Source organism: Bos taurus, chromosome 6 (genome assembly GCF_002263795.3).
Source record: "Bos taurus isolate L1 Dominette 01449 registration number 42190680 breed Hereford chromosome 6, ARS-UCD2.0, whole genome shotgun sequence".
Lineage (NCBI taxonomy): Eukaryota > Metazoa > Chordata > Mammalia > Artiodactyla > Bovidae > Bos > Bos taurus.
Window position 1 is genome coordinate 99,533,174 of NC_037333.1, and position 22,435 is coordinate 99,555,608.

At 39.8% G+C, this 22,435-nt stretch overlaps 1 protein-coding gene across 1 annotated transcript in view; it reads right to left on the minus strand.

Annotated features, from left to right (window-relative positions):
• The window catches only part of WDFY3 (WD repeat and FYVE domain containing 3), a 306,558-nt gene that overhangs the window by 27,767 nt on the left and 256,356 nt on the right, over positions 1-22,435 (minus strand). The window contains exons 47-56 of the mRNA XM_015471703.3: positions 21,853-22,016; positions 18,936-19,084; positions 17,037-17,157; positions 16,479-16,564; positions 14,542-14,622; positions 11,248-11,302; positions 10,863-10,982; positions 6,541-6,658; positions 4,999-5,105; positions 2,825-2,978 (exon numbers count right to left, since the gene is read on the minus strand). Of these exons, the coding sequence (XP_015327189.2) occupies positions 2,825-2,978; positions 4,999-5,105; positions 6,541-6,658; positions 10,863-10,982; positions 11,248-11,302; positions 14,542-14,622; positions 16,479-16,564; positions 17,037-17,157; positions 18,936-19,084; positions 21,853-22,016 (1,155 nt within the window). The remainder of the gene's footprint in view (positions 1-2,824; positions 2,979-4,998; positions 5,106-6,540; positions 6,659-10,862; positions 10,983-11,247; positions 11,303-14,541; positions 14,623-16,478; positions 16,565-17,036; positions 17,158-18,935; positions 19,085-21,852; positions 22,017-22,435) is intronic.

Below are 22,435 nucleotides of genomic sequence, written 5' to 3' on the forward strand. Positions count from 1 at the left end.
GATTTGCATTTACCTAATGAATAATGACGCTGAGCATCTTTTCATATGCTTATTGGTCATTTGTATAACTTCTTTGGAGAAATGTCTATTCAGGTCCTTTGCCCCTTTAATTGGGTCACTTATCTTATTGCTGTTGAGTTGTAGGAGTTCTTTATATTCTGAGTACTAGATCTTTACAAGATATATATCATTTGAAAATATTTTCTGGCATTCTGTATGTCTTCTTTTCACTGTCTTCATAATGTCCTTGTATGCAGAAGTTTTAAATTCTGATAAAGTTCAATTTCCCTTTTTTTGTTGCTTTTGCTTATGTTTATCTAAATACAAGATTATGAGGATTTATTCCTAAGTTTTAAGAGCTTTAGCTCTTACTTGCAAATAGCATTGTTGTTAAAGTGTGTGATTTCAAGGAAGGAAGGGGATATGTTATGAAGGTGAGCGTGACAATTATGCATGACCTTTCTTTCACTTACTTATTTAAAAGTGGATGATTTGGTTGGGTCTGTAAGTAGTCTGGTTAGAACATGCCTGCAACATAGATTATTATAACGGACTGAGTATTTCTGGAATGTGTTTTGGCACTGTTGCATATTTGTCTCTTTGAAAGTGGTGTTCCTAGGGAAGACAGCAGCATTCTCCAAAGGTGAATTATAAGTAAACCTAGTAAAACCCTAATGTGCATTCATATGCAAATGCTGGGTTCACATTTGTTGTTTTTCCCTATTCACCATCTACTCTTCCTTTGAGGAACTGCCATTCCTCCCAACTCTAAGTGCTAGAACTTGGTGTTTTTAGCTGCTCAAGGTTGAGTCCCAGGTCCAATCAGAGGTATCAATACTAAGACTCAGTTTTAGGACTTTTGCTGGGGCTACTGAGAGAGTCTTATTATCTTTCCTATTGCATCTGGAGCTACAATTTCACAAGGTTTGAGCTGCTGAATGGGTGATTAAATAAATAAAAATTATAATACTCAATAAAATAAAATCATTCAAACATATTAGATGTGAAGGTGTTGGAGAAGACTCTTGAGAGAGTCCCTTGGACTACAAGGAGATCCAACCAGTCCATCCTAAAGGAAATCAGTCCTGAGTGTTCATTGGAAGGACTGATGTTGAAGCTGAAACTCCAATACTTTCGCCACCTGATGCAAAGAGCTGACTCATTTTAAAAGACCCTGATGCTGGGAAAGATTAAAGGTGGGAGGAGAAGGGGACGACAGAGGAATGAGATGGCTGGATGGCATCACCGACTCAATGGACATGGGTTTGGGTAAACTCCAGGAGCTGGTGATGGATAGGGAGGCCTGGAATGTTGCAGTCCATGGAGTTGCAAAGAGTTGGACATGACTGAACTGAACTGAACTGATTCTCTGAATTACCTAATAAATTTTATGAGATAGTATAGTAATGGTTTATATGTGGATACTGGTTTATATGTGGAAGTCTTAAATACAGTATGATACAGGGCATGAAAAGAATATGAAAACAGAACAATATCTGGCATGAATACTCTAAGTAAAACAATGAAATTTTGATATGTTGTAAAAATAAATATTCAAAACACAGATTAGCAAACCGTGTTCCAAGAAACAATAACCAAAGTCAAATCTACTTCCTGTAGCTGCTGGATAATACAAAGAGAGCAAAGTACCAAGGAAATTTCTCTCCCTTTTAGAAATGTTGATTTGGTTCTGTTTTTTTAGTACCCTAACGGGATGAAAAAAGGGTTTACTTAGAGTTATTCAGCAATTCTAATTTTAAAACTTATCAACATGTAAGCTGAGACAATAAGGAAAGATTTAAACTATATGTGAAAAATGTGGATATGCCACTCTTGGCTGTTAGCTTCAATCACATTAATTTTCAAATAAAATTTCACCTCACTTTCATTTTCAATGAAATAATGATATTCTGACCATTAGATGTAATCTTTGTTAATTTTTTCATTTTCCCAAGACTCTGGATTGAAACAGCTATTTGGGGGCACACATCTATTTTTCTTTGTTATATTTATTCTCATATACCCAATAACCCAGCTGACTTTAACAGCAGCTGTAACCATGAGGGATAGTAACTGAGGAGGACCCTGCAGGGCCTTTCCAAGAACAGCCGGTCCACCCCAACCCCGTGCGTTCCCCCTCCTTCCTTTGTAGAAAAGCCTTAGTCTCCCAGGCCTCCCCAGAGTTCCAAAGAGCAAATGTAACCAGAGAAGAGAGAAACTGCAGAAACAAAGGAAAACAGCCAAGCAGCACAAAATAACAATTTAGCCTAAAATAAAGTCAAGGACTTTTAGTTTCTCCTCAAGGGCTATAAACCTGAGCCATATCCTTGAGTTGTTTTGCAGATATTAAAACCCCCACCAGGTGGAGGAAGTTAACTGCATGCTGACCACAGGTTCATAGACCCCAGACCAGTCAGATCCAGAAGTTGATGACCAAGATTCCTGAAATACCACTTTGTTACCGCATCATCAACCAATCGCAGAACTGAGCACAAGCTCATCACAAAGCCTGTGACCCTCTCCCTTACATGGACTTTTTAAAACTCTCCTCTGAAAGCTGTCACTGGGGGTGGTTCAGGCCTTTTGAGCATGAGCTGCCCATTCTCCTTGCTTGGCCCTGCAATAAACACTGTCCCATCCTTCACCACAACCCAGCGTCAACAGACTGATTGGGTTTGCTGTGTTTCAGGTGGGTGGACCCAAGGTTGGTCTGGTAACAAAAGCTTTCTTTGTCAGTGTCTGCTACAGACTTCTCAGAAAAGTGACATTTCTGTTGGTCTTTTCCTGGATACCGTTCCTAAGACAGTGCCATGGTGCTACATACCAAGGTCAAAGTTGTTGGAATTGAACAGGAACTCTGGTAAGTAAAAAAATTCTGGGATGAGTTCCTTTACATCTGCCATGTTGTGCTTTGACGCTGAGTACCAGGCCTCACGCACGCTGTGAAACATCCGGTCAGCCAGGTCAAAGTGGCCTCCCTGTGGGCAGAACGAGAAGGCACCTCTGTGAGAGAACTGCTCCCACCTCAGCATCCACGCTCAAGGGCCTGGAAACCCCAAAGAAATACATTTGGTGACAATTCAGTTTCCCATTCTCCTACGTCAAATACACAAAATTTTAAATAATCACAAAAAAAGAAGAATTCTTTTCGGGGTTCTCCTTACAAAGGGTCTCTTGCTTTGTATCAAAGTGATATCCATGTAATACAATTTAAAAAGATTAGTTTTTAGAGAGAGGGCAAGACTATAAGGAAATAGTTCTTCCATCATTTGATAATACTCTCCTTAAAAAAAAAAAAAGGATTCATACTTGCAAAGCAGAACTAGAGACACAGACATAGAGAACAAATTTTTGGACACCAAGGGGGGAAAAGAGGGGAGTAGGATGATTTGGGAGACTGGAATTGACATATACACAGTATTTATACTATGTATAGGGCTTCCCTGGTGGCTCAGATAGTAATGAATCTGCCCACAATGTGGGAGACCCACGTTGAATCCCTGGGTCAGGAAGAACCCCTGGAGAAGGAAATGGCAACCCACTCCAGTATTCTTGCCTGGAGAATTCCATGCACAGAGGAGCCTAGCGGGCTACAGTCCTTGGGGTTGCAAAGAGTCAGGAACAACTGAGGGACTAACACATACTAAGTATACCAATGAGAACCTACTGTATAGCCCAGGAACTCTACTTAATGGACTGTGGTGACCTGAATGGCAAGGAAGTCCCAAAAGGGAGGGGATATATGGCTGACTTGTTGTACAGTAGAAACTAACAACATTGTAAAGCAAGTAAACTTCAATAAAAATTAATTAAAAAAAAAAACTTTAAAAAGCTGCTATTATATAGCCATTTACAGTTGAGAATATTCAGGTTATATATGTATTTGACTAATTTCATAAAATAACATGACACTGTTATTCTTATACTCATGAGAATTTAGAGGAGAACTAGGAAGGTGATCAAAAAGTTATAAATCGATAAACTCAAATATAAAAGGAATTTCCTTTGCTTACATGGCCTCATAGATGCACCACTGCCTTCCCTCAATCAAACTCCCAATGCTGTGTTTGAGTGAACACAGTGTGTCTGTCTTTACAATGAAGTTCACTGTGTGAAAATCCCAAGTCCGTACAATGGCCACCACGGCCTACCGCCATCTGGCCCTGCTAGCTCTCTGACCTCATCCCCTGTCGCTTTCCCCTGCAGTCACTCTGCTCCAGAAACTGGCTTCCTTGCTGTCCCTCAAATACCTCAGGGCCTGACTTAGGGCCCCTTGCAGGCTGTTCTCCCAGCCTGGAGCACACTTCCTCCAGATACCCACACCAGTAACTCCCTTACTTCTTTCCAGCTCTGGTCAGATGTCTCCTTTCCGAGGTGACCTACAGTGACCAGTCTTTCTAAAAATGGCACCATGTCCTTCCCCACCTCACGTTCCTGTACTTCCTATCCCCTTTCTCTGACCTCTGTTTTTCACACAGCACGTATCATATACTAAAATATTTTACTAGATCATTATTTACTATGTTTGTCTGTCTCTTTCAACCAAAATATATCAATTCCATCAGGCAGGACTATTGTCTTTATTCTCTGATGTCTTCTAAGCACCTAGAATAGTGCCTGGCATCCGGTAAGTATTCAATAAATATTTGCTGAATAAATGAAAAGAGAATTTGGAGAAAAGCAATTATAATAGGGAAGATAGCAATTGAGCTACACGGACTTTTTAAAATGTCTGATGAATCAGTTAAGGCTGGATTCCATATATGTGGCTGGAAAGCAAATGCTACTTGCTTACTTGACTAAAGGACCTTGGCGCTTGTTTAGTGTAAACAAATCCTAGCTTATTTATCAATTTTGTCCAGTAAAATTCCACAATCATTATGTTTTGACTACTTTTGTGACTTTTGTAATGATAAACAACATTAAAGAAAATAGCAAAAACGATCTTAAATAGAAGGCGCGAACAACATGCAAAAATTCTAAACTTAAGAGTTTTACCTGTAGCCTTAGGAATATCTGTGTGAAGGGCTCCATTCTGACAAGGTATGAAGCCACAATCATGGCTGATGAATAGTGGGTCCCATAGTGGTAGGCTGGAGTTTCTCCTGGCCAAGAAAATAAAAGCACAATTGAAAAGGATGAACTGGGATATCGGGACTGGCATATATACACTACTGATACTACGTACAACATAGATAACTGCTGAGAATCTACTGCACTGCACAGGGCACCCTACTCAGCGCTCCAGTGACCTAAACGGAAGGAAATCCAAAAAAAGAGTGCATATATGTATACGTATAGCTGGAAGACGTTGCTGTACAGCAGAAATGATCAACACTGTAAAGCAACTATACACCAATAAAAATTTAAAAAACAAGAAAAATGAGAGTAAAAAAGAAAACAAAAGAGTAACACAAAAATAAAATTAGTGTTAATCAATAGACTTGAAAATGCTAATGTACATGATAACCGCGACACGAAGTACAGTCAGTTCTGGCAGTTGTAGAATAAAAACTTTATGATAACACTGAAACCCCTCATTTATATATCTGGCAAGTATCCATTTTAGTATAATTCTGTGACTTTCCCCCAAATTGAGCACATCCAGCAACCCCAGGGACGGGGGAGCCTGGTGGGCTGTCGTCTTTCGGGTCGCAAAGAGTTGGACACGACTGAAGCGACTTAGCAGCAGCAGCAATTCATGTTTTGAGGCTAACTGTATAATAGATAATCCTTACTAGCAAGCCACCTTCAACTAAAGCAGGATACTGATGTAAAGCAATTCTTTATTAGGTTCTGGCTTTGCAATAGTATACATTTCTTTGAATTGATGTCTACGGGTATTATGCAATTTCTGTTACACATTCTCCTTGGCAGGGGAAAAAAAAAAAGATTCCAAACAGGGAATATTGTTAGGCTTAATTTTTTTTCCTCCTTTGTTTGTTTTGCCTATTTGAAGGGGTAATATGATAAACATTAAACAATAAATCATGAGTATGTAAATTGCATTATTTTAGAAGGGACTCAATTAGTATTTTTTTAATGCAAAAGGGTTGTAAAAAGTGCTCAATAAAATTAAAAGAACATATAATGGAAAACAATCTGAAAAAGAAAAATATGTATATATACATATACACATACACATGCACACTGAATCACTTTTTGTATAACTGAAACACTAAATTAACTATACTTCAATAAAAAATATTAAAAGAATCAATAAAGGAAAGCATAGTTCCTGGCCTAAACACGATTAGGGATAAAGGCGTATTATGGGAAATTTCTACCCTAGACAAAGCAGAAAGACTTAGTTTTTGCCAATATTGACAAGCTACCCAAAAAACACCTTCCAAGCATGGCCATCAGTTAACACGCAAAACCTGATTTTCCTACTTTGATAGTTGTGTATATGCTTGCATATGTAACAGACATAATCATATACAAGCAACTTGGGGAAAGATGGAAGGGCGTCAGACCACTAAATAATGGCTTACTTTTGAAACGTGGGTACCAAGTCCTGCGACAGGGAAAGTTACTTACCATTAGGATCTTCCCAGTCTTTATATCGCTTCTTATACTGAGCTAATCGTTCATCTGTCTGTGCTCCCATTGGCTTGGCCAGGTTTCTAAATGTCTTGGGATTAGTAAGATCGACCTCCTAAAATACAAAATGAAACCCAATTCCAAAATTACTATCCACACTCTATTTTCACCACCGTAGACAGAATGGCTATAGCCACGATGCTTTGTCAATGGGCTAGTATCCATGGGGTCACACCAGCAGAGCTGGACTCCAAGATAACGCCTTGCACCTACTGGTTATCCATATTTTACAGAGAGGCACATGGCAGTTTAACTGGTTCAGTATGAAGATGTCTGTTTTGGAAATTTATTTTGCACAGGAGAAGGCACTCAGAACCCAGGTTTGGAGATAAGGAATAAGAGGGAAAACCCTTCCCAGTCTTGACAAGGGAGAGGCAGGAGACTGTGGACACAAAAGCTCCATTTCCTCTTTACCCTCCGTTACCCACCAAACCGGAGGATCAAATCTCCCTTCTATTCTCTCCCCCTCCTCCCCTCTTTCACTCCAGCTTCACTTCTGAGCATTTTCTTCCTAGAGGTGAAAGCGAAGTGAAATAAACTAGGGCACTCACTAACTTGGTCACCTCCAAAAGACAACATCATACCAGGCCGTGATTCCCAAATGAGGTGGATTCCTCCAGTCTGCCAGAGATCATTTTAAAGGCTCATCCTTAGGTGACTTAATTCATATATTTAAAAGGAAACCAAAATTTACCTCCTAAGCATATTAAAAGCAGACATTTGAACTATGTACCAATGGGATACCTAATTTGTGTTCTTTTTATTTAAAACTCAACATTCAAAAAACTATGATCATGGCATCTGGTCCCATCACTTCAAGGCACAGATGGGGAACAAGTGAACACAGTGACAGATTTTATTTTCTTGGGCTCCAAAATCACTGCGGATGGTGACTGTAGGCCATAAAATTAAAAGACACTTACTCCTTGGAAGGAACGCTATGATAAAACTAGACAGCATATGAAAAAGCAAAGACATCACTTTGCTGACAAAGATTTGTCTAGTCAAAGTTATGGTTTTTTCCAGTATTCATGTACAGATATGAGAGATGGACCATAAAGAAGGCTACATGCTAAGTCGCCTCAGTTGTGTCCGACTGTTTGTGACCCAGTGGACTATAGCTCACCAGGCTCCTCTGTCCATGGGATTCTCCACGCAAGAATACTGGAGTAGGTTGCCATTTCCCTCTTCAATAAAGAAGGCTGAGTGCCAACGAATTGATGCCTTCAAATTGTGGTGCTGGAGAAGATTCTTGAGAATCCCTTGAACATCAAGGAGATCAAACCAGTCAATCCTAAAGGAAATCAACCCTGAATATTCGTTGGAAGGACTGATGCTGAAGCTTCAATACTCTGGCCACCTGATACAAAGAGTCAACCCACTGGAAAAGACACTGATGCTGGGAAAGACTGAAGGCAAAAGGAGAAGGGAACGGCAGAGGATGAGATAGTTAGCATCAGTGACTCAATGGACGTGAGTTTGAGCAAACTCTGGGAGATGGTAAAGGACAGGGAAGACTGGAATGCTGCAATCCATGAGGCCACAAAGAATCAGACATGACTCAGCGACTGAACAACAACATGGCCCCCCAATTTTGCCAACTTGTCTTTTAAAAGTCTTGGACAGGAGAAACTGATCCACACTTACAAAAATAACTCAAGTTAGTATTTGTCCTCTGAAATTCTATATGCAAAACACCTCATTTGTAGTTTGACTATTTCAACAAAGATGAGTAAAGCACATATAAGTACCAGGCCTTGCTCTAGAGATTGGGCCCTAGGAGTTACCTAAGTTGGTCTTTGAGTTCAACATCCTCACAGCTAAGTAAGGTCAGACAAAAACCATGCTTACAACATGTAAAAGAAGGCAGCACAATACAGCTTAAAGGTGGTGTGGGAACAGAGGAAAAAGAAGAAGAGAGAAAGGACAGAAGGTCCCCTGGAGGTGTGAGTGAGTATGTCCTGCTGGATGAAATACAGCCAGCCAGAGGAACCTGGCAGCGGGAGGTAAGGAGGGTACAGACATGGGGAGAAGTCCAGGCAGGGAGGGTAGCACGTGCAGAGTTGCTGAAAGAGAACGGGGTGGTCCCGGACAGCAGTCCTGGGAGTGCAGGAGCGGTACCTAACTAGCAGCTACTCTGCAAAAGGTACTGTACTGACATTTTAAAATTCTCTCCACGGGCTTCCCTGGTGGCTCAGTGGTAAAGAATCTGCCTGCCAACACAGGAGACATGGGTTCAATCTCTGCTCTGGGAAGATTCCACATGCCTTGGTGGAACTAAGCCTGTGCATCACAACTACTGAAGCCTGTGCGCCCTAGAGCCCTTGCTTCATGACAAGAGAAGCCATGGCGATGAGAAGCCCGCACACTGCAACTAGAGTAGCCCCTGCTTGCCACAACTAGAGAAAATGCTGTGCAGCAATGAAGATGGAGGTCAGCAAAAATAAATAAATAAATGAAATTATGTCCAAATTGTGATGATGATTTACGCAATACTTTTCTAAACGGAGAGATGACTCAATTAGATTTATTTCTGAAACTGGCTACAGTGTAGAAGACAGTGACCTCCTCCAGTGGATCCAAATTTATTGGCACTTAGGAGACTGAATGGATTACCATGAATCCAAGAAGTTGGCCAAGCATGCAAACTTTGTCCAAGCCTAAGCTAAAGCTCAACTGGAATTCCAGTGGAGCTATTTCAAATCCTGAAAGACGATGCTGTGAGAGTGCTGCACTCAATATGCCAGCAAATGTGGAAAACTCAGCAGTGGCCACAGGACTGGAAAAGGTCAGTTTTCATTCCAATCCCAAAGAAAGGCAATGCAAAAGAATGCTCAAACTACCGCACAATTGCACTCATCTCACATGCTAGTAAAGTAATGTTCAAAATTCTCCAAGCCAGGCTTCAGCAATACGTGAACCGTGAACTTCCTGATGTTCAAGCTGGTTTAAGAAAACACAGAGGAACCAGAGATCAAATTGCCAACATCTGCTGGATCATGGAAAAATCAAGAGAGTTTCAGAAAAACATCTATTTCTGCTTTATTGACTATGCCAAAGCCTTTGACTGTGTGGATAACAATAAACTGTGGAAAATTCTGAAATAGATGGGAATACCAGACCACCTGATCTGCCTCTTGAGAAATCTGTATGCAGGTCAGGAAGCAACAGTTAGAACTGGACATGGAACAACAGACTGGTTCCAAATACGGAAAGGAGTACGTCAAGGCTGTATATTGTCACCCTGCTTATTTAACTTATATGCAGAGTACATCATGAGAAACACTGGACTGGAAGAAACACAAGCTGGAATCAAGATTGCCAGGAGAAAGATCAATAACCTCAGATAGGCAGATGACACCACCCTTATGGCAGAAAGTGAAGAGGAACTCAAAAGCCTCTTGATGAAAGTGAAAGTGGAGAGTGAAAAAGTTGGCTTAAAGCTCAACATTCAGAAAATGAAGATCATGGCATCTGGTCCCATCACTTCATGGGAAATACATGGGGAACAGTGTCAGACTTTATTTTTCTGGGCTCCAAAATCACTGCAGATGGTGACTGTGGCCATGAAATTAAAAGACGCTTACTCCTTGGAAGAAAAGTTATGACCAACCTAGATAGCATATTGAAAAGCAGAGATATTACTTTGCCAACAAAGGTCCATCTAGTCAAGGCTATGGTTTTTCCAGCAGTCATGTATGGATGTGAGAGTTGGACTGTGAAGAAAGCTGAGTGCCAGAGAATTGATGCTTTTGAACTGTAGTGTTGGAGAAGACTCTTGACAGTCCCTTGGACTGCAAGGGGATCCAACCAGTCCATTCTGAAGGAGATCAGCCCTGGGATTTCTGTGGAAGGAATGATGCTAAAGCTGAAACTCCAGTACTCTGGCCACCTCATGCGAAGAGTTGACTCATTGGAAAAGACTCTGATGCTGGGAGGGATTGGGGGCAGGAGGAGAAGGGGATGACAGAGGATGAGATGGCTGGATGGCATCACTGACTCAATGGACGTGAGTCTGAGTGAACTCCGGGAGTTTGTGATGGACAGGGAGGCCTGGTGTGCTGCAATTCACGGGGTCGCAAAGAGTCGGACATGACTGAGCGACTGAACTGAAGCTAAAGCTCGTCTCATCTTCTTGGGAATAAGTGCCTGTTGAGAACTGAAAACTATAATGCACATAAATCACTTAAGCCACTGCAGCATCATTTAATTACTTTTAACGATGTGTTCCAATTTCACAGAAATGATGTGACATTTACCTCAGAGTCGTAATCTGCAAGGATCCAGGGGAAGACAGGATATTGCATGAGGTCATTATACGATCTTCCAGCCAAAGTGTTCAAGTGCATCAAATACTGAAAGTTGCTGATTTCACCTCTCTTGGGAAAGATAAATAAAGATTCACTTTAAAGCGATCAATTATTTCCACTATGTTTGCTTTAAAAAATTTATATGCAAAATGAGGCAAAGGATAGTTTCTTACAGATTTCAGAATAACAAAACAATTTTTTTCTAAAAAGAACAAAAAGAAAACTTTTTTGTCTATGGTATATATTTTATAAATTATTAAAGTGCTTTTAACTGAATGACTTATACCTTCTGACTACAAATTATGAAGGATGCTTACATTTTCACTGAACTTACCTCCCATCTCTGAGTCACAGACTTCTCTCCAACCAGAGTGCTAAGCAACCCAGATCTACAAATGATAAATAATTAAATGAACTGTAGGCAACATACTGTTTTAGCAACATATTAATAATTTTAAATCAAAGTAATTACAAAGCTGAAAATTTTAAGTCAACAGATCCATAAATTTTTCAAACTATGGAGGACAACCTAATGGTGGGTCATGAAATCGGTTTAGTGGGTTATGGTCAGCATTTTGAAATATGAAATAACAGAATTGAATTGAAGAAAATAGAGAACAGAATATTGGAAGGCACTACACATAGTAAGGGAAACTATTTTAAGCAAGTTCGTGTTACTTGGAATGCAATGTAGTGTATATTTTTTACTGTGGATCATAGCAAATGAATTTGAAACAAACACTGATCTAGTTCAACTTTCAGCCTTTTACAATAATTCCTATGTAAACTGATTTATTTTTTATTTTTCACAATAAACCGTAGAAAATTCTGAAAGAGAAGGGAATACCAGACCACCTGACCTGCCTCTTGAGAAACCTATATGCAGGTCAGGAAGCAACAGTTAGAACTATACACGGAACAACAGACTGGTTCCAAATAGGAAAAGGAGTATGTCAAGGCTGTATATTGTCACCCTGCTTATTTAACTTATATGCAGAGTACATCATGAGAAACGCGGGGCTGGAGGAAGCACATGCTGGAATCAAGACTGCCAGGAGAAATATCAATAACCTCAGATATGCAGATGACACCACCCTTATGGCAGAAAGTGAAGAGGAACTAAAAAGCCTCTTGATGAAAGTGAAAGAGGAGAGTGAAAAGGTTGGCTTAAAGCTAAACATTCAGAAAACTAAGATCATGGCATCTGGTCCCATCACTTTATGGTAAATAGATGGGGAAACAGTGGAAACAGTGGCAGACTTTATTTTTTTGGGCTCCCAAATCACTGCAGATGGTTGATTGTAGCCATGAAATTAAAAGACGCTTATTCCTTGGAAGGAAAGTTATGACCAACCGAGACAGCATATTAAAAAGCAGAGATATTACTTTGCCAACAAAGGTCTGTCTAGTCAAGGCTGTGGTTTTTCCAGTAGTCATGTATGGATGTGAGAGTTGGACTGTGAAGAAAGCTGAACGCTGAAGAATTGATGCTTTTGAACTGTGGTGTTGGAAAAGACTCTTGAGAGTCCCTTGGACTGCAAGGAAATCCAACCAGTCCATCCTAAAGGAGATCAGTCCTGGGTGTTCTTTGGAAGGACTGATGCTAAAGCTGAAACTCCAATACTTTGGTCACCTCATGCGAAGAGTTGACTCATTGGAAAAGACTCTGATGCTGGGAGGGATTGGGGGCAGGAGGAGAAGGGGACAACAGAGGATGAGATGGCTGGATGGCATCACTGACTCGATGCACATGAGTTTGGGTGAACTCCGGGAGTTGGTGATGGACAGGGAGGCCTGGCGTGCTGTGATTCATGGGGTCGCAAAGAGTCAGACACGACTGAGCGACTGAACTGAACTGAAACTGATTTAAAGAGATTCAATTGGAATAAGTGATATAGCAAACAATATTTTGTTCACAGTAGGTACACATCATTCCTAAAAGAGATGTTGAAAAAGTGAATGAAAATATAAATATTTTATGACAGGAAAGTCATGGCTGTTCACAAAATTATGGACTTTTTTTTATAGCAGACTTTTCTAGAATGCTATAAAACCCTTAAGGTTTAACAGCTTTGTAACATGGATAATTAATAATCTGAAGTTTGTGAATTGATCACAGAACCAGTAGTAAAGCACTTAACCATATATTTTATCATCTGAAAGGAAATTAAGAGAGGTGTAAACCTTAGTTCATAAACATTTCTAGCTCAAGAGTACAGACACCACTTTTCACTTCCAGAAAAATTCTTCCTTTCAGGTAAACCGAGTGCAAAGGATACTAGGTGGCGCTAGTAGTAAAGAACGCGCCTGCCAATCAATGCAGGAGGCAGAAGAGACTTGGGTTCAGTCCCTGGGTTGGGAAGATCCCCTGGAGGAGGTCATGTCAACCTACTCCAGTATTCTTGCTTGAAGAATCCCGTGGACAGAGGAGCCTGGTGGGCTATAGTTCACGGGGTCGCAAAAGAGTTGGATACGACTGAAGCGACTTAGCACTGAAAAAAGAGCTGTGATCATTTCTCAACTTTGTAAGAAAGGGAATAACTGAAAAGGAGATTAAAGTTGGAAATGAATTTCTGCTTCTTGCCTTTGAGCTTTGAACAGTTCTTTAAGAAGTGCCAACTCAGCACAGAACAATGAAATAGCAAGTTGGAGATTATCTAGGCAGGCAAAAGTACTAGTAAGTTGCTTACAAGTAGAAAAAAGGCTAAATATGCTTCATGAGAGCCTTTTGCTTCCTGTATTTATCTTAACAACAACACAAATGATTAGGAACAGAACATATTTCTGAGGTTAACAAAAGCAGACATGCAGCATCTGTATTTATTAAATGTCAGCTAAAGAAAAATAAAAACAATAATTTAAAGAGAAATACACAAATTTAATATGTATAGATACAAACTGGGTATCACATTTTATTGACAAATTTACAGAATGTCCAATAAAGTTTTAAGACATTTTCCTGCATCCTGTAATAATTAATTTGTAGCCCCAAAGCACTGCTTCTTTTCCAATGGATTATAAAGGGCTACTAATACAAAAGAAAATGTATATTTAGAAACAAATCATTCAAAAAATTATATTAACTGATTAAGTTAACCAGTAAAAATTAAAAAGTAAATATAGAAAGCTGGTATCTACTGAGATAAGCAAACTTATCCACTAATAGTAGAATACAAATGTGTATAAGTTTTATAACAAGGAAACCTGATAAAGATAAAATATCCAAAAATAAGAGAATGCCTTATATGTAATGATGAGTGGCTAGTAAATAAAGACAAAGTTTCTAAAGAATTTTTTTAAAAACAAGAGGAAATATTTATATATAATATGAATAGAAGATGCAGAGTAAAAGTGTCTATATATACGATGGACTCAATTGGGCACAAGTGTGCATATTCTCAAAACATTAAAGGAAAATGATCAACATGTGAGACATCTGACACTGGTTTGACACGCGCGATCATGCATACATTCTCTTATTTCTAATTTTCAGTATTGTAAAATTGTTCTACAAACTACTGAGGGTTGGGGTGCAGGGATATTCATTAAAATATTAAATAATACTGTCCAGATGTAAATGATCCAATTTCAGTATTAAACTATAATGTGCAAGAGGCACATGACCTACCCCTGCTCCACGCTGGTGTTCGGCCGCTGCCCAGACACAGACTCTGAACTGTCAGTGAGAGATGGCACTACAGCCAAAAACCTGGAAGATTAAAAAATAGCATAAAATTGGAAATGACGTGTCAGTCAGGATCTAATGGGAGCGTAAGAAAGAATGACTCATTTAGAGCTTAACTGCTGCATTTACCACCACCCCCTCGACTCCTCAGTAAATGGCAAGCAAAGGGAATATACAATAATTGGAATACTCAAATAAACAATACTCAATAATTAGAAACTCCATAGACAAATAAAGGTAAGATGATGGCTTCTAAAGCCAATATAAAGATCCACAGCAAAACCTGACATTTTAGAGTTTTACGTATGTTGCCGCATTACTTGACACACTGATTCACAGGAATTGAGTCGACTTAATGATGTCCTAAAGAGTGACTGAAGCTAAACACTCACAGGACAGCAAGCGGTGCTAATAGCTAAACAAACGACAGCAGAGACGCCACCAACAAATGAGAACACATACACGAGGAAAACCTTTATGTGACACTGTCACGATTATTTTCAGAGTAGCTCCTAATGTCAACATATATTTTTTAAGGGCAACCAAGAGTTGTGGGAAAATCCTTGGAATCAATGTGGACCTTGAACTTGGCACATACACCGAAATCTCTCAGCTAAAGACAAACTCATCTCCTTGTAACAGCTTCTAATTGGGAAGAGCAGATAATTTACCCATGTTGAAAACGATACCACCCTTAGAAATGAATAAGACAGGCAACTAACATTTCAATTGTTTACTTAGTTCGTCCCAGTCAACATCCACGGGGACTTTTTCTGCAGAACCTCCCTCATTTCTCTCATGCTCACAGGTAGTATTGCTGTACTGCAGTGATAAACAGTGTTGCTTGGTATTAGTCACTCCTTATTGGAAACACAAAACTTCCCTAATAGAGAGATTTGCCAGGATTTATATTACTCTCTGAACTTCCCAGGTGGTGCTAGTGGTTAAGTAACCCGTCTGATAGTGCAGAAGACAGAAGAGACTTGGATTCCATCCCTAGGTCAGGAAAATCCCCTGGAGGAGGGCATGGTAACCCACTCCAGTATTCTTGCCTGGAGAATCCCATGGACAGAGGAGCCTGGCAGGCTGGGTTGCAAAGAGCAGACACAACTGAAGTAACTTAGCTGCATGCATGCATATTACTCTTCAAAGAATAAGGGCTCTCTTATTACCTACCATCAGTTCATAAAAGCTTTAGTATTCACACATCCAACAGAACTTTCAAGCACACAAACATATACTATTTTTCTTCTAGGTAAACACAGTTTACCAAAAATGAAATATAGTCAGATTAAATCAACTGCTTTATTTGGTTGAGCTACTTTTTGAAGGATGAGGGTATCCAACTTACCTTCCAAAGTCAGAAAAGTCCCACAAGAATATAAATTCTAAGGAAATTCAGGCTCTGTATTCAATAGCAAGGTATGGCACTGTCTTCTTTTTGGTAAATATGAACAAAGCCTATTCTGAACCTAAAGTATTATTTTTTAAGCTATAGTTTCATCATTCCTTTATACTTAAAGAGATATTTTGATGAAGTCTAGTGTAAGTTTGGAGAAGGAAATGGCAACCCACTCCAGTATTCTTGCCTGAACAATCCCAGGCTGCCACCTATGGGGTCGCACAGAGTCGGACACGACTGAAGCGACTTAGCAGCAGCAGCAGTGTAAGTTACCAGAAGGAAAAAAAACGTTCTTTCAAAATAGAAGAGCATCAGAAGAAGCACATTTCAAGAGGCTGGCAAAAATGAAACATTTTCTTCAAAGAAGTTAATTCAAGTATTTAATTGATTTTTAAAAAATGAGCTGAACTTGTAATGCTTTACACCTCCCATTGCTTCCCACAATACAGCATTATGAAGTATTCATAATAATCTATACCTTTGATAAACTTTGTTTCTGATTCCTTTCTGAAAAGCAAGGAGGTAGTTTCGTCCATCTCCAGAGAAAACTTCCACAGCGATAGGCTGAAAAGATCAGAGGGAAAGACATTAAGAAAAAATGCAAATAAGGTTACATATTAACTTTTCCACTATGAGTTTCCCTAATATTGAAGGAGTTAATCTGATGACTGGAAAACATTTTTTGAGTCATGAATTCCTAGTATATTAAATTACAAAAACAGATGGAATTTGTTCTGCTCAATTTGTTTCTAAAATCCTTACTACAAAATTATAATTTTGTACATTTATAGTGAATGTAATTTTTATGCAACAAATATAAATCTGGATAACTATAGGGAAAGATGGATAACAAAGTTAACACTCAAAGTTTTAGGATGCTAAAGGGATGTATTATAAAGCTATGCCACATGTGACACGAGCTTGTCTATATACAACCAAATCCAAAACTCTTAAGCAATAAGGCGGAGCCTATCATGTAAACATCCTCTAAATAAAGGAACATGACAAAATGTTTATTTCTACTAAATCAACCAACCTGCAGGAGATATCTCCGTTTATGCACTTCCTTGATATCTTCATATGCAAAGATACTGCACGTTCTCTTGAGCTGACTGGGGCCTTGCCTGGCTCCTCTAGGGATAATCGGCTCATGCATACTAGAGGCAGCCCGGAAAAAGGAGGCAACAGAAACAAAGCAAGAGGTAAACTCACTGTTTAACAAACGGGGGTGCTATTTTCAACATGGGAAAAGAAGCAGGACACAGTATACCTGAATATTTAGTTAAAGAAAAAACCTTTTAAGAGAGTAATTTGTTAGCAACTCAGTATACATTGTTAACAAAGGTCCGTCTAGTCAAGGCTATGGTTTTTCCAGTAGTCACATATGGATGTGCGAGTTGGACCATAAAGAAAGCTGAGCTCCGAAGAATTGATGCTTTTGAACTGTGGTGTTGGAGAAGACTCTTGAGAGTCCCTTGGACTGCAAGGAGATCCAACCAGTCCATCTTAAAGGAGATCAGTCCTGGGTGTTCATTGGAAGGACTGATGCGGAGGCTGAAACTCCAATACTTTGGCCACCTGATGCGAAGAGCTGACTCATTGGAAAAGACCCTGATGTTGGGAAAGATTGAGGGCAGGAGGAGAAGGGGACGACAAAGGATGAGATGGTTGGATGACATCACCAACTCAATGGACATGAGTTTGGATAAACTCCAGGAGTTGGTGATGGACAGGGAGGCCTGGCATGCTGTGGTTCATGGGAGTGCAGAGTTAGACACGACTGAGCGACTAAACTGAAGTGATACTATAAATCCCCTTTGGTGAATATAACTTTGTCTATCACCAACTCTCGGAGTTCACTCAAACTCATGTCCATCGAGTTGGTGATGCCATCCAGCCATCTCTTCCTCTGTTATCCCCTTTTCCTCCTGCCCCCAATCCCTCCCAGCATCAGAGTCTTTTCCAGTGAGTCAACTCTTTGCATGAGGTGGCCAAAAGCGCATATCTATCAGGCATAGCTGGTACAGTGCCAAGGTCTATATACCTTTAAGGGGCCAAGAAAATGTTTTAATATCTTTTAAAATCAAAAGAAAAAACCTTGAATTTTTAGGTAGAAGAAAATGTGGTAATATATAAAGTGAATATATTCATCTTTAAACCAACACAATCAGAAAACATCACTTTAAATAATTTTATATGCAAGAGGAGGCCCATAAAAGTCATCATGTAGCCCTGATGGCTGCTAAAAATGATAATGTGAAATTATATCCTAGGAATGAAGATAACCATGTGTCAGAATGAAGATCAAGGTGTCCACATTCACCATGTACATTAGGTGTTCAAAATGTAAGAGGAAGAGAAGAGCATGTTGATTTTCTAAGTCTTTAGCTTTTTATCTTCCTTTTTGTTTTGTCTGCCTCTGGGTTTTCCATTACCCAGTATCACGTCCATCACGGGACTGGCAGAAGAAAAGGAAGCTGGATCAACTTAGCCAGTTAATTCCTGCCTGTGCATAGGTCACACTGCTTCTAGGGTACTCAGAGGACATGGGCGTGCTTACATTTGTTGGCGTTTTGTACAGCTGCCTGTGTTTTTGCTATAACTGTGTTTGCACTGAGATTTGAAAAAAGAACACTCTGCACATTTAGAATAACTTTATAAATATACAGATGACAATACCAGGAACTTGTATTATATCTAATGCTATTAATGCATAGCAATAAATCTTATGTAGTTTTCATTTTGATAAATAAGGCAAATTTGTCCCTTATAGTTTTGAAATATTACTCTTGTGAATATGTAATGACAGATGCATACAAACTGAGAGATAACATTACTTAAAACATAACTTTTCATTAAAAAAAAAAAAAAACTATGTAGGTATCTTGTTTGCTAAAGACAGCTATACTTTGTGTCTCTTCATTCATTTACTTACTTTGGAGGTAAGGTTTCAATATCTCTTATTTCTCTGGTTGCTGTCATTGTAAATCCATCAATCACATAGAAATGCTCTTTACCAAAGAGGAGTAGCCCCTCACTGGTATCAAGGCCCTGGACTCGAGCACAGCGGTACATGTGCTGGATCTATTAAGAAAACCAGAAACATTCATTAGTATAGTTTTTAAAAAAATCAACTAATTTATTTAAAAAAAAAAATACAAAGGAAGCAAAATGTTTTTAAACATGGATTTAATGGGCAAACAAAATTTTACCAAGATGTTACTGTGTGATGGCACCCCCTGAGCTAAGCATATTAATCTGATTGCAAACATAATAAACAGAAGAGCTAAGATTGCAGTCTTGAGTTGCAGTTTGACTTCAGTAAAAGGAACCAACCTTCTATTCACATACATCCACTCAATCCACTTATCCCAGTATTCACTGAGTACTAACTCTGCCAGACACGTGTGTACGAGGTTCCAGAGTCAGTGAACAAGTTAGAAGAGGAGGAAGACAGACAGAAACTTTGCATGAAGGGGAACTGAGGCACCACGTGGGGAGCTTCCGACTGAGCCCTTGGCCAGGCAGGACGCACAGAGGGGGAAAGGCATGTAGAGCCTGATGTTCCCGAGTTGACTTTCTAGTTTTGTCATTTAACTAGAGATTTGGTCAGATTTCTTCATGTCTCTGGGCTTCTGTATCTTCAAGTAAATTTCAAATATACTTCAGTGGCGGGTTGTAAAAGTGACAGAATATATAGAATCATGTTAGCAACTGCTGGCTGTCTTCTCTTCCACACAGCTTACTTTCCTCTTCTTCCATAACAGCCTCTGGAATTTGTCTCTGTTCGCTCCCCACTGGATTCCGCCTGCCTGGCAGACTGTGGTGCCATTGTAAAAAGCCAAACTTGGCAGAAGCTGTATTTTCCTCATAGAAGGACGGACTTGCTAAAGCCCTCAATGTTACCATTGTTTTCTTTCCAACAGGCAGGATCTAGTTCTTAGCAAAAATTCCTTCTTGCTTATTCTTAGTTTAACATGAGTCAAGGAAAAAAAATCAGCAACTGAATCAGAGTCAAACAACTGTCAAATGAATGTCAGTCTAAATGCACTTCCTGCACTATTCAAGCTTAAAGCAATTAGAGCAAAGGCTGTACTCATAAGATCAGAAGCTTAAAACATGACAGTATTAGAAAATAAATTTTCTAAAATAGACAAATAGAAGTTTCAACACCACATGTGAACTACAATAAAAACTTAGAATGTTACAGTGAAAAAACTTCACATATTTCTAAAATAATTCTATTTTAAGTAAAATAGACACATAGAAAATGTTATTTCCTAAGTGCATACCTTAAAGAATTTTCAAATGCTTAAAATATGATGCAACCAGCATCCAGAACAAGGAATAGAACATTCCGAAGCTCCCAGACACTTATCATGTGCTTCCTTCCTTCAGACCTACTGTACTTTTATAGTTACAATTTTTTTTAATGTTTTCATTCAAGATTAATCAGGCTATATATTTGAACAGAATCTGAAAAAATTAAGCTCTAATTTCTAGTTACTATTGCTTAGTGAGTAATATTTTAAGGGTTATACCACAGTCTACTATAACAGACAAACACAATCTTTAAAGACATGATACTACACATTAAATTCCTTCATTCTTTTATCGCTTTATTCAACCAGACACTCCTTCATTCAAGGTTTACAGACAGTGTATCAGGTGATTAAGAGCTGTGCAAGGCACTGGGGTAGAAATAAGAAAACACTGTCTGCCTACAATGAGCTCACTATCTAGGGCAAGAAACAGTCACAGGAACAAAGGAATCATAACTCACTAAAATGAGTGACAGACAAAAAAGAAAGTGAAAGTATTAGTCTCTCAGTCATGTCTGACTCTTTGTGACCCCATGGACTAGAGCCCTCCAGGCTCCTCTGTCCATGGAATTCTCCAGGCAAGAATACTGGAGTGGGTTGCCATTCCCTTCTCCAGGGAGTGATAGATATAGGGTTTTTATAGTTACAGCTTTTTCCCCCCTCTTTTTATGTTTTCATTCAAGATTAATCAGGCTACATATATTTGAACAGAATTTTAAAAATTAAGCTCTAAAAGAGTGAAAGACATAGGGCTTTATAAAAGCTTAGAGGAGGGTATTTACATCTGGGCTGGCAAAACCCTGAAGGAAAAGTTCCTATGTATTGAGTACTAAAGACTCCAGATAAATGAAGCTGTATCAAATGTGGGTTACAGGGTTACAGGTTATGCGAGTGACAGGGGCATTTATGCAGAGAATGCAATGAGTAAAGTGCAAATTAAAGAACCAACATCATGGATGGAGTGAACTGCAAGGTACAAAGTGCTACGGGGCTCAGGCTACACAGCAGAGTCAGTAAACTAAGCCTAGAGGGGTCGCAGGTTATAAGAGATTGAGAGCGACATAGGAAGGCCAAGTAGTCTTCTGTGAGTGAAGCTGAGTGTAGGGGTGAAATATGAGGCTGGGGGTGATGGGCTCAAGGCTTGGGGATGATGGGTTAGTTGAAGCTGCTCAAGTGGTTAGTGCAATTACAGAGGAGTAGGGAAAAATACAGGACCACATTACTGAACGGGTTGTGTACATGGGATTGAAAGAGAATTAAGGGGAGAGCTGCAATTTGGTAAAGGGTATACAGAGGAAGACTAGGTGTCAATGTTAATCCTGTATCTGATGCCGCTTCATGCTGGTCGGTGTCCGGAGAGGTGAGAAAGTCCTGCAGATGAAGAGTGCTGAACCCGAAGGGGACTTAATACTGATTTCACTGCAGAGGCTGCAATATGTCTCTTTGGCTGCCAGATAAATACCCTTCAGCTGTCTTGTAAAAGGGAAACAAATCACTCAGTGCAACCCCTCCTGTCCAGAAGCCCAGCACCTTTTCGCCCTCCTCCAACAGGCGCAGCAGGGTGGCGTTGTCTGTTTTCTCCTCCTCTTCTATCGAGCTGCCCTCAGCTGTCTGGTCCTGTAACTGCTCCTGTGTCTCCTCATCGCCTCCGTCCGGTGCTGACCGAGACCGTTTGAGAGGTGGCTTGACCAGTCCTGCAGGACAAGAGCCAAGAGGGCCATGTGGTCTCACGGGGGCCACTGGGGAGCGGTTTGGTCTCAAGGAGTCCTTCCTGTACAATTTGAGAGAATTCAGGAAGGCATGCACACACTTCAGTGGCCAACAGCACAGGCTCTAGGGACTTCCCTGGTGGTCCAGTGGTTAAGAATCCACCTTCAAATGCAGAGGACATGGGTTCAATCCCTTGGTCAGGGAACTAAGATCCTAAATGCTGGGTAACTAATATCAGAGTAACTAATACCATGAGTTGCAATTAGAGAGCCCATGCAGCTACTGAGCCCAACTGCTCTAGAGCCCATGAGCTACAACTAGAGAAACTCTGGTATTAAACAGTTGTATGACCTGGGAGTATTATCTGCCCTCTCTGAATCTCAAAGTGTTCTCATTTATAAAA